This window comes from Xenopus tropicalis, chromosome 4, assembly GCF_000004195.4.
Source record: "Xenopus tropicalis strain Nigerian chromosome 4, UCB_Xtro_10.0, whole genome shotgun sequence".
In the NCBI taxonomy this organism is placed as follows: Eukaryota; Metazoa; Chordata; class Amphibia; order Anura; family Pipidae; genus Xenopus; species Xenopus tropicalis.
Genome location: NC_030680.2, coordinates 40,717,361 through 40,733,792, shown reverse-complemented (window position 1 = coordinate 40,733,792; position 16,432 = coordinate 40,717,361). Strand labels below are relative to the sequence as shown.

The 16,432-nt window shown below is 37.1% G+C and overlaps 1 protein-coding gene across 12 annotated transcripts in view; it reads right to left on the bottom strand.

Moving 5' to 3' along the window:
* The window catches only part of nrxn2 (neurexin 2), a 335,460-nt gene that overhangs the window by 146,501 nt on the left and 172,527 nt on the right, over positions 1-16,432 (bottom strand). For 8 of the 12 annotated variants that reach the window (XM_018093462.2, XM_018093461.2, XM_018093465.2 and 5 more), the window contains 4 exons: positions 12,521-12,724; positions 7,593-7,619; positions 6,197-6,316; positions 3,755-4,136 (listed from right to left, as the gene is read on the bottom strand). In XM_018093462.2, the coding sequence (XP_017948951.1) occupies positions 3,755-4,136; positions 6,197-6,316; positions 7,593-7,619; positions 12,521-12,724 (733 nt within the window). The remainder of the gene's footprint in view (positions 1-3,754; positions 4,137-6,196; positions 6,317-7,592; positions 7,620-12,520; positions 12,725-16,432) is intronic. The other 4 variants (XM_018093463.2, XM_018093466.2, XM_018093460.2 and 1 more) reach the window with 1 other exon arrangement.

Genomic DNA, 16,432 nt, shown 5'->3' with positions numbered 1-16,432 from the left:
ATTTACTAAAACTCTAAAATTTTTTTATTTTAAAGGACAAGGAAAGACAAAGTCACTTGGGGGGTACCAAAATGTTAGGCACCCCCAAGTGACTTTAATCGCTTACCTTTTACCCTGGGCTGGTGCCCCTGTTGGGAGAGAACAGCACCAGCCTGGGGTACCTGCAGCGCTTCCTCCTTCCTGCTTCGTGTGCTCATGCGCAGTAGAGTGAAAAGCCGACTTTAACAGAGAAGTTGGCTTTTCACTCTACTGCGCATGTGCCAGTCGTGGGGTCCTGGCAAAACAAAGCCGGAAGGAGGAAGCGCAGCGCTACAGGTACCCTGGGCTGGTGCTGTTTTCTCCTAACAGGGGCACCAGCCCAGGGTACAAGGTAAGCGATTAAAGTCACTTGGGGGTGCCTAACATTTTGCCACCCCCAAGTGACTTAGCCTTTCCTTGTCCTCAAATTAACTCATCTTATTGCAATATATATAATATATATATATATATATATTGCTATTCTTTAATGAATTGAACATGCACATGATAGATGGAGTTGAGGCTAAATATTTTTTTTATTACCATTATCACCATTACTCCTATATTCGTTAAAATACAGAGGAAAACAAGTTTAAAAAAGAAACACAGGTATAGAATCCGTTATCCGGAAACCCATTATCCAGAGAGCTCCAAAATTATTTCCTTTTTCTCTTGCTGTAGTAAAACAGAATCTTGTACTTGATCCCAACTAAGATATAATAAATCCTTTTTGGAGGCAAAACAATCCTATTGAGTTTAATTAATTTTTAAATTATTTTTTAGTAGACATAAGGGATAGAGTTCCAAATCCAAAGGAGACCTTATCCAGATAACCCCAGGTCCCTAGCATTCTGGATAACAGGTCCCATACCTGTAGTTTCCCTTTTGCTGCACCTTATATTGCAATTAGGAATGCACAAAATCCGTAATTTTTATTTTTGACAGAATATCATGTTATATGTCTAGTCATTTATTAAAAGATCCACATTTTAAAAGCTCAAACTAATTAAAATGTGAAATGAAAAGAACATAAAAACCACAGATTTTTAATTTTTTTTACATTTTCCTACAAATCTTCATCTTACAAATGAAATAAAGATTGTTACAATTTGCCTAGGACAGCTCCCATTGACTTCTACATGACCTTGCCAGCTTTTAAAAGGTGAAGTTTTGTATTATTGTTTTTGTGGTTTTGACACATAATAAATTGTGAAAATTTAAAAATTTTAGCATACAAAAAACATGAATTGTAAAAAACAAACAAATGTTAGTAAATAGCCCTCTTAATGTTCAGTCAACCTGAATCCAAATCCTGTAAAAATCATTAGTATCTGTCTGAATCCCAAATCTTATTGCAATATATACATATATATTTATATATTACTCCTTGCCGAATAATTAAGTGACAGGTTTGTATAGGGTTGTTATTCTTTAACGAATTGAACATGCACATCACAGATGGAGTTGAGGCTAATGAATCTGTTGCTGGGGCATGAGTAGAAAATGACACTCTCAGGTCTGTTTGTGTGTAAAACTGTGAGAGTGGTCATGGTTGAGAAGTTATTGTCTCGGCTAAAACTCATATTAAAGGACATGTCAATCCCAAAAAATATTTTTTTGCCTAATAAAAGAAAACACAATTCTAAACAACTTTCCAATATGAATTTCTTTAAAATTATTAGTGCTTCAAAAGTTACTTGTAAATGTTATTGCTCTTGAAATCAGCATTTGCCGAACTCCTGGTTATTACTTTTTAAATAATGTTGCAAAGGTCCGTCTCCTCCAGCAAGGCAAGTCTGTCAATCTGCTGGTTTGTGTTACATTGTTTCAAACACCAGAGCCCCCAGGGCAGAGAATAGAAAGGACTGGCAAACACTGCTTGTAATAGCATTTATATATACAAACTAGAAAGGGAAGTTTGAGAACAAACTTCATGTTGGGTTTAAAAATGTGAAGTCACTGAATGAAATCTGATCTGTTGTTGGCTCCGCCCACTTTTTCTAACTTTGGACCACAGTTATATAGTAAAAACCACTGTGCAAAGTTTGGGGACCCTGGTTTTAATAGTGTCTGAAACTTAAATTTCTCCAATGAAAGTCAACGAGTGACATCTGATTGGCGGTTGGTGGCTTCGCCCACTTTTTCTAACCTGGAACTGCAGTTACCCAGTGACTAACTCTGCAAAGTTTAGGGGCCCTAGGATTAATAGTTAAAGAACGGCACCACTTTACATTTAAACCAATAAAAGTCAATAGGTAAATTGTGATTGGTGGTTGGTGGGTGTACCCACTTTTTGTAACCTCGAGTTACCCAGTGACAAACAATGGGCACCCTGGCATAAACTGTGTGAGAATGACAGCATTTGAAATGTAACTACTTTTTCTAACCTTGAACCACAGTTACCTGGTGCCTAACTCTGCAAAGTTTGGGGACCCTGATGTTATTACTGTGAGAATGGCAGGTTGAATTTTCACCAAGTCAATAGGTAAAATCTGATTGGCTGTTCACAGCTCCGCCCACTTTTGGGCATCCAACTATCATCATATTTTTATTCAGGCTGACCCCATGACTATGTGATTCAAGTTTGGGGAGTGTAGCCTCAAAGCTGTAAGATTAGCAGCAGTTTCAATTTCCCCTAAAAGTCAATGGGTGAAATTTAATTGGCTGTTGTTGGCTCCTCCCACTTTGGGGTCATTCAACAAATGTTGCTGTTTCATTTGGGGTAACCCCATTATTATGTTATTCAAGTTTGGGGGGTGTAGCTTCAAAGCTGTATGTGTGGCCGCAGTTTGAAAATCTTCCCTGTCAAAGTCAATGGAACAATTGGGGGGTTCGGAGCGGCGCCACAAAAAGACGGGGGGGGCGGGATCACTTAGAAAAGCACAAGCAGCCTGCTCTGCTATAGAGTGAAGAAGTGTGGAGAGTTTGGGTGTTGTACCCCTAAAACTGTTGGAGGAGTAGCGTTTAGAAAATGGGGGGCACTAAGAATAAGAAGAAGAAGAAAAAGCTGAAGAAGCCGAAGAACAGTAGGTTGGGTTTTTCAACCCAACATAATAACTAAAAAAACCATTACAAATATTTGATTAATGTATATTGCAAAATTGCTTAGAATTTTGTTTTCTTTTATTAGGAAAAAATTATATTTTGGGTTCACTTGTCCTTTAAGGGGAGAGTTATCAAAATTTAAATACTAAAGTAGATTCTTTTTCACCCAATGTCACTCTAGAAACGTCATTACTTCTTACTTTTAAAAATGTGAAACGTCTTGAAGAATCTCAACTATGTAGATTGCAGGAATAATTTCATTGAAGCACACACAAGTATACCTAGACATTGTTGTAAAGTGCCTAGCTGTGATATATAAAATGAGATATCTTATGGTTCTTTTATTTAGGCTGAAGGCCAAAGGATCTGTTTTTGCATACATATTTACTTACAGGCATACCTAGGTTTGAACTATAAATTGTATCCCTTATAAATGGTACTTTTTACCTTGATACGTTTGGTTTTTCTTTGTAGTATCTCATAAAAGTACACTGTGTGCTAATCTCAAAATTACACTTTACTTTCCATTGCTACTTACTGTTTCTTTTGTTCTAAAGCCTGTTTTCATTAAATTGGCTGTCTAATCTTTCATATCTTACAGTATATACTGTAACTCACTATCTTCATTTACTAGATACCAAAATGTATCTGTAAAGCAGACTATTCCTGGCAAGTGAAATGAGTCACTTACCCTTTAACAAGCTCCACAGCAATAAAATCGGGCCCTTGCCCCCCATTATAAAGAAGCAGACCATCTGGATTTCGTCCACGGAACATGAACAGTAAATGCATAGAGGCATAAGCCTGAAGTTGTGGAAGGGCAAGGTAGGCTGGACCCGTTTGGAAGACCACTGGGTCTGCAAGAATCGGACGGAGACTACCGGCACGTGTATTGAGCTCACATCGTAGTTCACCATCTTGGCACATGTCCAGGTATGGAGCCCCATTATAGCGCAGGGCTGTGAGATGGCCCAAAAAATTGGAAGGAAGAGCTGAAACGAAGCGCCGTTCGGTCATTATACCAGTTTCAAGATGGTGAAGTTCTAATCGAGTGTGGTCACCAGCCATGTGTCCTGTGGAGGAGCAGATGGGAAGGCTATTATCATGTAACAGTAAAACAAGGGATTGGTGGAGGAATATTGAGTGTTATCAGTCAACTGCTGCATATATATTGTTAATTTCTACAGTTTAAATTATGAAAACAAATAAGAAAAACAAATAAACAGCAAATCGAAAATGTTAAATAAAAAAGTCTTAAAGTTTCACATACAGTATATTTTAGTCTAAAGCAACTGCACTTGCTGGGTAATCATGCAAAAGGTTTAACATTTATTCAAGCGGCTTCTTCAGTTCAACTGACTGTGAAGGAATTCCCAGCATTAAAGCATGAATATGCATTCCTTTGGGATTAACAATATCTCTTATATGAAAAGCAAAGCCTGGTGTTTCTCTTAAACAGAATTTAACCCCCCCATCAAATGAATGTGTTTTCGTTGTAAAATACCATTGTTTTGTTTTAACCATTAATACTCTTTCTTTCTACCACCTGCAGTAAGGAATGTTAGTTGAAATACAGAGGAAATCTGTATGCTGAGAAAGAACTCATCAGTGCACAGTTTTAAACTCATGGTTGTCCATGAATACTGAGCTCTCTCAGCATTTGCCCCAGCCATAGATATCAGTGAATGAGTTACGCTCTACTTTATTAATAGCTAAGGGAGGGTATATTATACTAGGACAAGTCCTACCAAATAGAATGATGGTTCATGGAGGTTCATGCTTGAGTCCCATAAAATAGCCCAGGTGTGACAGTTGGGGTGATATTTGGGGCTATGCTTACTTCTTGTCCTTAGAAACAATAGAAAGACTTACAAACTTAAGACCTAGGATAAACAATGCCATTTAACAACTGCAGTGAAAGTTTTAAGATGTATTAAAAAGGCTATAGATTCTCAGAAGATGGTAATTCTTTTTCTTTAGAAAGAACTGGTAATTCCCTTCTAGAATATGCTGTGCAGTCTTGGTATCCTGTGGGATATTATTGAATTAAGGAGAGTCCACAGAAGGCCAACTAAGCTGGTAAATATTATGGAAAGTCTCAGTTGTGAAAAAAGTCTGGACAAGATGGAAATGTTTACACCGGAGAAAAGTTGCTTAAGAGGAGATGTGATAACTATGTATTATTCTGATCATATTATTATTATTATGACCATATAATAAACTCTATGATGCATCCACTCAGGTTAGAAGAATGTTTCTTCTTACATATCATGTAAAAATTAAGAATGTACCAGTGACGTATACTCCTCTAAACATAGAAGGATTATGTTTCGTACTGATTTATTGAGAAATCAGGGGGGCCAGTGGCACTTAGCACACTGCACTGTAGGATAGGAACCAATCAGCAGCTAGGCTTTTTTTTGTATGACTGCAGGGCTGTGATTGGCTATCCCCTCCTTCTGTTCTTCTGGCAGGGACTGTTAGGACACGCCTACCCTTCATTTGAAACACAGACAGAGAACTGATAGGATCTATAGGGAGCTCCAATAAAGGGGCCATTTTTGCAGACAGTATTCAATTTTAGCCCAAAACTAAACCAGCACAATATATTATTCATAATTGCCTACAAAATTAGGTTTCTTACATGTATCCAATATGTCTCCTTTAATATAATTTTTAGCAATTGAGGAAACACAGAGTTACTGAAATTAGCACTTAGTACAAAGTACAGCCAAGTCCGATTGCCATGTTGGACTCAGGAAGAAGCCAGGTGTCAGCACCATGGTCAGTGTGGTGTTGGAATATCAACTTCCAATTGTGCCTAAATATGTGTTTGTTGGTCATTGCTGTTCTGTGTTCTTATAACTAGAATGTGTTGAGCTGACACAGGGTTATTCCTCCCATTAGATAAAATATGTACTAAGCCAAAGCTGGTGAGCTGTGGGAAGGTTGTGGGAAAGACAGGGAAAGGCACCTTTACAGAAGACAATGACACTTTTGAACAAGTATATTAGTTTGATACTTAGATTACAAATTGTAAAACAACTAGAATGCAGAATTATTAGACATAAAAACACATAATCTACATTAATGGTGAATCATTTCTTATCATATCTAGAATAAGATAAACTACCCTCCACAGTGACGTTGTCCACGCTGAGCTGTAGGTATTTCCCTCTGCGGAGGACTCGAACTGTGTGCCATTCATTGTCATTCAGCTTTTGGCCCGCAAATAGTGTCTCTGGGCCCTTACCTGAAAGCAGCAGGGGTGAAACAGTGAGATTTGATAGTTTTCTCTGCAACAACACAAATCTACCGACAGATGGCAGCGGATAGCACTTTTTCTAATCTAACGTTTTGGAAACATTTGAGTGGCTTGTTTCAAACAAAATACCAACTCTCATGACACTATAAGATGCCAGTGTGTTGACATTTTACAATGTAACTAATGCATGCACTTATCAACCAGTATGTTGAAATGCATACACACTGCCACCTGTGCCTTGACAAAAACAGTGCAGGAAAGTCTTTATTTAACAGACAGAAAAGCAAAGAAGTGAAAGTGAGAATTATAAAGAGAAAGGGCAAAAAAAGCAGGAAGAAGTGTACCATAATTATGGCAGTGAAGGGAATTGGATCAATTAGGGAACCATATTGTAAAAACCATATTGTATAAGGATTTCCTTATAAGTTATGCTTCTGTAAATATTCAGAAAGCCAAAAGGTATTAGTAATTCATCAGATTGGATGTACACTTGATGTACTACTAAGCAATAACTTTTTACTTTAACACAGATCTTGTATCAAGCATTGACATACCCTTATGTTAAACTGAATCAGACTCTGGGTATTATGTGCCAATACATAAAGGGGCATGGTCTGATAAGATTCATTGGGGCTCATTTATCAACACTGGGCAAAGTTGCCCATGGGCAGTAACCCATAGCAATCAGTGACTGCATTTTTAGCCAGCTGCAGGTAGAACAATGAATGCAACAATTTGATTGGTTGTCATAGGTTACATCCATGGGCAAATTAGCCCAGTGTTGCTAAATGCCAAGGTGGTGGCAATGGCTACAATACCTATACGAGTTTAATTTATCTGAAATTGTCACCAATAATTTAAGCTAGAGAGAACAGAACCCCCCCCCAAAAAAAACAGGAATTATTGTCAGAGATAAAATATCTAATGGAATGTTAGAACAGAAATGGGCAGAACAGGGCTTGAGAGTCAAATATATAGAGGGAAAAAAGAAAATATTTGTTTTGGGAGAAATAATACTATTACAGCTCAAAAAGCAACCTAGGTCAGACTTTAAAGAATGGAACAAAAATCACACATACAGACAATGGTTTTAGAAAAAAGAGAAAGAATGGTAAACAAAGAGACTGAAGGATAGATGATTTGCAAGAGAATATTGCATTAAAATGAGTTACATAACTGGAAACAAAAGTTAACGGAGAGAAAGATTAGAACCAAAGACATTAAGAAGAGTGCAGGAAGAGCAGATAGACAGCTGAAGACTTACTGGGCCCGCATACTATCCGTATACAGTCTGAGGGGGAGAGAAAGAGACAACCTGGGTTATCCTTCAGATCTTTCTGCAGACAGAACAAAGCAGTACCCACATATTCCGGGGACGCACATGTGTCTCAGGGGCCATTTCATACCCTACTTTAGTGTATAGTTAATAGGAACTATAGAAAATAGCTATACAATCTTTTGCATTATAAATTAATATGATAAACCTCTGTTCTAGTTTATGATATGATTCATAAGCATCAAAGGACTATTAGCTCTATAGATAATGTGTTAATAAAAAGTGTTAGGATGCTTTAGTCTCCATTGAGTTGTTCATTACTAAAGACCCACAGCTTTTATTAATACATTTACCGTGAAGCTACTTTTCTTTGGCTTTTAAAGGATATCTATAATTATCTGGTTTTCAACTTCAAAAATATAACAGTGCATTGTGTCTCAGTAATGAATATCTGTTGCTATGCAGGTAACATAATTTACAGTTAGAAAAAAGCTTTTCTATCCCTTGCCTTGTCTTTTCTCACATTGCAACATTTTTTCTCTCATGAAATGGCCACCTTGCAAACTCCAGCCATACAGCCAGGCAGTTAGGGGTTGGTCCCAAAACATTCCTGCTAAGCTCCCAGTGTTAAATGGTAAGGCCCTTAAAATCTCTGGCCCTTTGAGCTTAGAAGTAGGGACTAACCTCTTCCAACTTGCCTCATTCTGACACACTCTTTGCTCCTTTTACTTGAAGGACAAAGAGTAAGTACAGGGCTGATAGCTGTTGTCACCACATGTCGTCAACCGCTACGGAAAAGGGGATGTGGAAATCACAGGGCTATATCCTACCTAACACACTCTTTTTGAGAATAAAAAGAAATACTGGTTTGAAAGGGTGGAATGAACATGTGAAATGGTGGAATTAACACAACAAAATAGCGAGTATCAGATTATTCTAATATGCATGTAGTGTTCCAAGATATAATATCCAATAGATGATTCATTTTTAGTGATGAGCGAATTTTTTTGCCAGGCATGGATTTGCTGTAAAATTCCACTTTTCGCCATTGGCAAATTGTTTTGCGAAACTTCCGCAACCTGCCAAAATTTACAGTTGCATTAAAAAAATACACAGCTGCATCAAAAAATGTGCGGTCACGTAAAAAAAGGGTGCAGTTGTGTAAGAAAAGGCACACGTGGCAAAAAAGTCCTGCCTATCGGGACAGATTTGCTCATCACTATTCATTTTTTAAATGTTGCACTTTGCTGTCACTACGGGGTGTATTTATTATGCTGTGTAAAACTAATTCGCCAAAAAAAAGGTGTAAAAAGCTGTGTAAAATAAATTGGAAAGATCGCCATCTGAACGCCGGATATTACGCCGTTATTTTCCGTAAGTTCCAGTGGAAGAAAAAACGCCTAAAAAAATTACGCAGATTTTACGTCGTTTTTACACAGCGAAGCCTGTCAATGTGTGGTGAATTTTCTCACCGTTTTTTACACAGCACAATAAATATGCCCCTTATAAAGGAATATTGAAAGCTTTTTATCCTAGGGCGAATCAAGATTCCCAAGTTGAGGGATTTATATACATATACGCAAATACAGGTATGGGACCCGTTATCCAGAATGCTCAGGAACATGGGTATTCTGGATAAGGGGTCTTTCTGTAATTTGGATCTCCATACCGTAAGTTTACTAAAAAATCAATAAACCATTAATTAAACCCGATAGGATTGTTTATATCTTAGTTGGGATCAATTACATGGTACTGTTTTACAAAGTATTACTACAGAGAAAAAGGAAATCAGTTTTAAAATTCTTAATTATTTGATTAAAATGGAGTCTATGGGAGACAGGCTTTCCGTAATTTGGAGCTTTCTGGATAATGGGTTTCCGGATAAGGGATCCCATACCTGTACTGTACATTTTTCAATATCACAAAAACTAGCACTTTTTGTGATCTTTGTGTGTAGGGAAAAGGAATGCTGGTGTTGCATATGGTCTTGAGAAATAAATGGAAATTATTTAAAATAATGGGTATAATTATAGGTAAAAGTGTCCCTAAACAGTCTGCTAGAAACACATTTTTGGTCAACTTTACTTATGGACTAGATCTGTAGTAAAATCTTATTAATGCCCTTGGTTATTTTCAGTAACACCATTTACAGGATGGCAGCTTGCTTGGTTTAAGGATTTTTACTTGTGGATTAAATTCTCCAGTATGTTTGTGCACTGACTTTAACTGTATGCATTTTAGTATCTAAATGTCTTTCTGATTGGTGAATATCAGCTATACTAGCATTTTAAACATTTCAAGATAAGGGTAATACAGTTACGCTTGTCAAGATTAAGGCAGGGAGAGGATCATACATGGGAAGATAAATTCACTGGGATATTTGTATAAAATCTGGCATGTCACTTACTGACAGTGGCAGATTATCCTGCTCTTCACACATTTCTAAACATTATGTTTCTCCACATACTGTATGTTAAGTGTTTCAAAAGTCAAGTTATCACTACAAAAGGTTTTCAATATGTGAAAAAACTGGAAACATGTATTTTGGTTAACGTACAAGTTTCCAAATTCTGGGGTTTATCATATAAGCGCCCAGGGCCCACAATGATTTGAGCACAAACCACTTCAGCTTGAAGACTATTGCAATAGATGCTCAAGAGGAACTTAGTAATAATTCTTTGATTATGACTACATCTCAAGATCAGGGAAGATGACTGACCAATAACCATGTAGCTATGATTTCTGCTTCAAATATCTGTTGGTTCATTAGTGTTCTGAAATTCCTATGAATGCTTGAATTGGACCAAAAAATCTTTCCATGTTGTCCACCTATATACATTGGGTTCATAGGCAAAATTATATTCTGTAACCCTTGTCTGTTATATTATTATAAAGTGTTGGTGTTGCACTAGATAAATACATGATGATAATATATATAGTATTATTTATTATCTATAAAATACACATATGCCAGATATGTGTAAGCTACATACTGTATGTTGACATATCACACTGAGAAGATATTGACAGTTATGGAGATTTTCTCACATCTCAGTACAGAGTTCAAGACTTACACATCTCTTTTCATGTCTTTGCAATTCTAGAACTAAATGACCTTTTGTGCAGCAAGGAATTTTAAAGGCAAGTCTTTCTAGTCTCTGATCTCTTTCTGTGCACTCATGTAAGTCATCTTGATTTAAAACTTGAATTATTAGTAGTAGTGATTTGGTCCTGGTTCAACAGTATATGAATGGTTAATGTATAAGGTTGGAATGATGCAAGAATGTAAAAATATAAAATATGTTGAGATGAGAAACAGCATATCTGGTGTGTGAAGAGCGTTGTCTGGTTAAGATTCGCCACTCTGTGATTTCCACTCCATGCCTGACAGACCAGATTAGTCTGAAGGTTTTTACCAAACCAGACTATAATAGTCACTAACCAATATAGATATATTCCCCATAGGTATATTTCACTGAAAAAACTTGTAGATAAAGTCAGCCACAGAGACAAATGCTTTGGCAGAGACACCTAAACACATGATCTACGGTAATAAGTTCCAATTCTGATTCTAATCAAAGTTGTATATTCATACACTTGTGCATTATGGTGCTGCACAACATTCAATATAATTTGGTCATTTTGTATGGCTTCTGATTAGCCTAATAGCCCTACACTGCAAACTATATAAGCAACAGCAAAGCTATGGGCTGCAACACACATGCAACTTATAGATTATCCTGGTGCATATGTGATTATAATTTCATTATAAAAGGGATGCAGCTGGAGCTATATATATATATGTATATATATATATATATATATATATATATATATAGTAGAAACAAATGCCGCACTCACAGGACTTAGTGAAAAATAAAGAATGTTTTATTGTGAAAAAACGTCAATCTAACGTTTCGGCCGTATCCACAGCCTTTCTCAAAGTGAATACAATAGTTACTTTCATTTTATATATATATATATATATATATATATTTTTTTTTTTTTATATTTTAAGGTTTCAGTGGGCCAAGGCAAATATTTCATTTGAGAGCTCCACAGATTCCCCCAAAAATTTCTGATAGGACAACCCTTAATCAGGGATAAGACATTGTATATTCTTACTGAAGCAGACATAACGTTTAAGTATGCTACCCTGGACCAACAGTGAGGGGAGAAGATAAACATTATCCCAAATAAAACATTTCCCTTAGGAACATTTAATGGAATAATTATGTTAGGCTCCACCTACTTAAAATGATGGGTTTACAGTTGGGTCTCCATTTAATGGAATACTTCAGTCAAAAGTCTTTAGCAGATGAAAGGTCTGATAGTGAATCCCCATGCCTTGGGCAATTGTCCTGTTTGCCTATTCATTATAATGGCCCCATATATATATATTGGATGTAAAATTAAATGATTGTGAGGCTTCAGTTCCCCTTAGGTTATGACAATATACTGTAGGTTTTAACCTATAGTTGTTATTATTTGAAATAATAAACTTTGATGTTTTAGTCCTAACAACTTTAATTAATTTCTTCTATTTCTAAATTTTGGGATTTAGTATTTTATACAAAGTTCGGCAATCATTTTTTATTTTTGAGTACTAGGTACTTCATTTGATAACTGCAGCCAATTATTGGGAAGTTCTACTGCATTCTCTAAGCAACTGTTCCTGAGCTGACATATGCTGATAGCATTTGTATTCTCTATAGCATATAAATAATATTTAGAAGGACTAAAGAGCTTAATTGCATAGTAGACAGTAGAAAGGGTAGAAAAATGACAGTAATTTGTAAGAACCTGAAAACACCATTCAAAATGATACAAAAACGTCTATTTCACCTATTTTGTTGTCTCTGTGACTGATCTTTATCTATATAACAGCTCTTGTGTGTTTATATTTGAAATTTTACCTAGGTTTACAGTAAGCTTTACTTTGCCCCCATCGAGCTCTAGTCGAAGGGTGTCGGCTGACTCCTTTGATGTTGTAGCCAAAAGAAGGCCATATGCTCTCTGGGACATAAAACGCAATGAGACATCCTCTGCTTCTGTATGGGAAACACCAGGGAGCAGGACCTTGAGGTACATGGTTCCATCATAGCTTAGGACCGCAGCTTCTGTAGGGCGAGAATGTGAATAATAATATGAGACTGGTGTAATGTGTTAATAAAACATGAAATGCGATTATTTGAAATTAATCAGATTCTCAGAGTTAAAATATATTAATTATACTTTGTATAACATATGTTATTTTGAGGTGTTTTGCTGACAACATAAAATACCTGCTTGGATATCAGTAAACATGTTTAAAGGAAAACTATACCCCCAGAATAAATACTTAACCAACACATAGTTTATATTATGTTAAGTGACCTATTAAAGAATCTCGCCAAACTGTAATATATATCAGTAAATATTGCCCCTTTACATCTTTTCCCTTTATCCAACATTTAGTGATGGGCCGGGTGCAGAAATAATGCAGCTCTAACTGTAACAGGAAGTAGTGTGGAAGCAAAAGGCAGAACTCTGTCCAATTAGGCTGATGGGGCCTAGCATGTATGTGTGCCTTGGCTTGTTTGTGTGCACTGTGAATCCTGTGATCCCAGGAGGCGGCCCTTAATTCTTAAAATGGCAGTTTTCTATTTAGGATTACCCAATAGCACATACTACTAAAAAAGTATATTTTTATGAAAATGGTTTATTTAGATGAAGCAGGGTTTTGCATATGAGCTTGTTTGTGCAATATATTTTTATAGAGACCTACATTGTTTGAGGGTATAGTTTTCCTTTAATCTGTCCCTTTCACTGGATCAAAGCACCTTCATATAAGGAATATTGATACAATTTTTGCCAATTTCTCAGATGACCAATTGCGTTTGATTGGCTGCACAATTTGCAAGGATGCCTAGCTGTGCTATCTGTGGCAGCAAAGGCAACCACTAGCTTGTGACAATGTATAAATAACACTATTGTAGTCTTATAAGCCTGTGGCAGTGGCCAGTCCCATCATGCAACTCCCTAAATGGTCAACAGAAGAAATTGTACATGTATCTACAACTTCTCTTTCGTATGTTGAAAATTAGTAATTCATCTAAGAATGTTGTCATTGTACATTTCTTATGTAATAAATGTCACATGAATACTGTGATAAAAAAACTCATAGCTTTTTGCAGGCCCATTGGCACTAACAGGCTGGTGGCTGGTTAAAGCAACTTTATCAAATCAGATCACCAAAAACGATAAGTATCTTGTATTAACTAATATTTAAAGCAACCATTAAACTGTTATGATTTAATTCTTAAGTTTTTGCTGTCTTAGGTGCTAAATAACAAAGCTTAGTGGACTATAAGGCTTACAGCAAGTTTGCCAGAAATTGCATTATTTTGTAGTTACATTTCCTTCAGTTTTAGGTGGTACAGCAAGTTTGCCAGAAGTTGCATTACTTTGTATTTATATTTCCTTCATTTTTAGGTGGGTGGGGTTTTGTGAGTTGCCTCTGAGCAGATAGTATAAGTAGAACCACTGGGTCTCCAGTGGAGCTTGCTTTAAGTGAGTGCATTATAAGTGGGTCCCTGTAAATGGAGTTATAAACAGAGGAGTTAGTGGGGTCTCTGTAAGTGGAGTTATAAACACAGGAGTTAGTGGGGTCTCTGTAAGTGGAGTTATAAACACAGGGGTTAGTAGGGTCTCTGTAAGTGGAGTTATAAACACATCAGTTAGTGGGGTCTCTGTAAAGGGAGTTATAAACACAGGGGTTAGTGGGGTCTCTGTAAGTGGAGTTATAAACACAGGAATTAGTGGGGTCTCTGTAAGTGGAGTTATAAACACAGGAATTAGTGGGGTCTCTGTAAGTGGAGTTATAAACACAGGGGTTAGTGGGGTCTCTGTAAGTTGAGTTATAAACACAGCAGTTAGTGGGGTCTCTGTAAGTGGAGTTATAAACACAGGGGTTAGTAGGGTCTCTGTAAGTGGAGTTATAAACACAGGAATTAGTGGGGTCTCTGTAAGTGGAGTTATAAACACAGGGGTTAGTGGGGTCGCTGTAAGTGGAGTTATAAACACAGCAGTTAGTGGGGTCTCTGTAAACGGAGTTATAAACACAGGGGTTGGTAGGGTCTCTGTAAGTGGAGTTATAAACACAGGAATTAGTGGGGTCTCTGTAAGTGGAGTTATAAACACAGGGGTTAGTAGGGTCTCTGTAAGTGGAGTTATAAACACAGGAATTAGTGGGGTCTCTGTAAGTGGAGTTATAAACACAGGGGTTAGTAGGGTCTCTGTAAGTGGAGTTATAAACACAGGAATTAGTGGGGTCTCTGTAAGTGGAGTTATAAACACAGGGGTTAGTAGGGTCTCTGTAAGTGGAGTTATAAACACAGGAGTTAGTGGGGTCTCTGTAAGTGGAGTTATAAACACAGGGGTTAGTGGGGTCTCTGTAAGTGGAGTTATAAACACAGGAATTAGTGGGGTCTCTGTAAGTGGAGTTATAAACACAGGGGTTAGTGGGGTCTCTGTAAGTGGCGTTATAAACACAGGAATTAGTGGGGTTTCTGTAAGTGGAGTTATAAACACAGGAGTTAGTGGGGTCTCTGTAAGTGGAGTTATAAACACAGGAATTAGTGGGGTCTCTGTAAGTGGAGTTATAAACACAGCAGTTAGTGGGGTCTCTGTAAGTGGAGTTATAAACACAGGAGTAAGTAAGGTCTCTGTAAGTGGAGTTATAAACACAGGAGTTAGTGGGGTCTCTGTAAGTGGAGTTATAAACACAGCAGTTAGTGGGGTCTCTGTAAGTGGAGTTATAAACACAGGAGTTAGTGGGGTCTCTGTAAGTGGAGTTATAAACACAGGAGTTAGTGGGGTCTCTGTAAGTGGAGTTATAAACACAGGAGTTAGTGGGGTCTCTGTAAGTGGAGTTATAAACACAGGAGTTATTGGGGTCTCTGTAAGTGGAGTTATAAACACAGGGGTTTAGTAGGGTCTCTGTAAGTGGATTATAAACACATGAATTAGTGGGGTCTCTGTAAGTGGAGTTATAAACACAGGAGTTAGTGGGGTCTCTGTAAGTGGAGTTATAAACATTAGTAATTCATCTAAGAATGTTGTCATTGTACATTTCTTATGTAATAAATGTCACATGAATACTGTGATAAAAAAACTCATAGCTTTTTGCAGGCCCATTGGCACTAACAGGCTGGTGGCTGGTTAAAGCAACTTTATCAAATCAGATCACCAAAAACGATAAGTATCTTGTATTAACTAATATTTAAAGCAACCATTAAACTGTTATGATTTAATTCTTAAGTTTTTGCTGTCTTAGGTGCTAAATAACAAAGCTTAGTGGACTATAAGGCTTACAGCAAGTTTGCCAGAAATTGCATTATTTTGTAGTTACATTTCCTTCAGTTTTAGGTGGTACAGCAAGTTTGCCAGAAGTTGCATTACTTTGTATTTATATTTCCTTCATTTTTAGGTGGGTGGGGTTTTGTGAGTTGCCTCTGAGCAGATAGTATAAGTAGAACCACTGGGTCTCCAGTGGAGCTTGCTTTAAGTGAGTGCATTATAAGTGGGTCCCTGTAAATGGAGTTATAAACAGAGGAGTTAGTGGGGTCTCTGTAAGTGGAGTTATAAACACAGGAGTTAGTGGGGTCTCTGTAAGTGGAGTTATAAACACAGGGGTTAGTAGGGTCTCTGTAAGTGGAGTTATAAACACATCAGTTAGTGGGGTCTCTGTAAAGGGAGTTATAAACACAGGGGTTAGTGGGGTCTCTGTAAGTGGAGTTATAAACACAGGAATTAGTGGGGTCTCTGTAAGTGGAGTTATAAACACA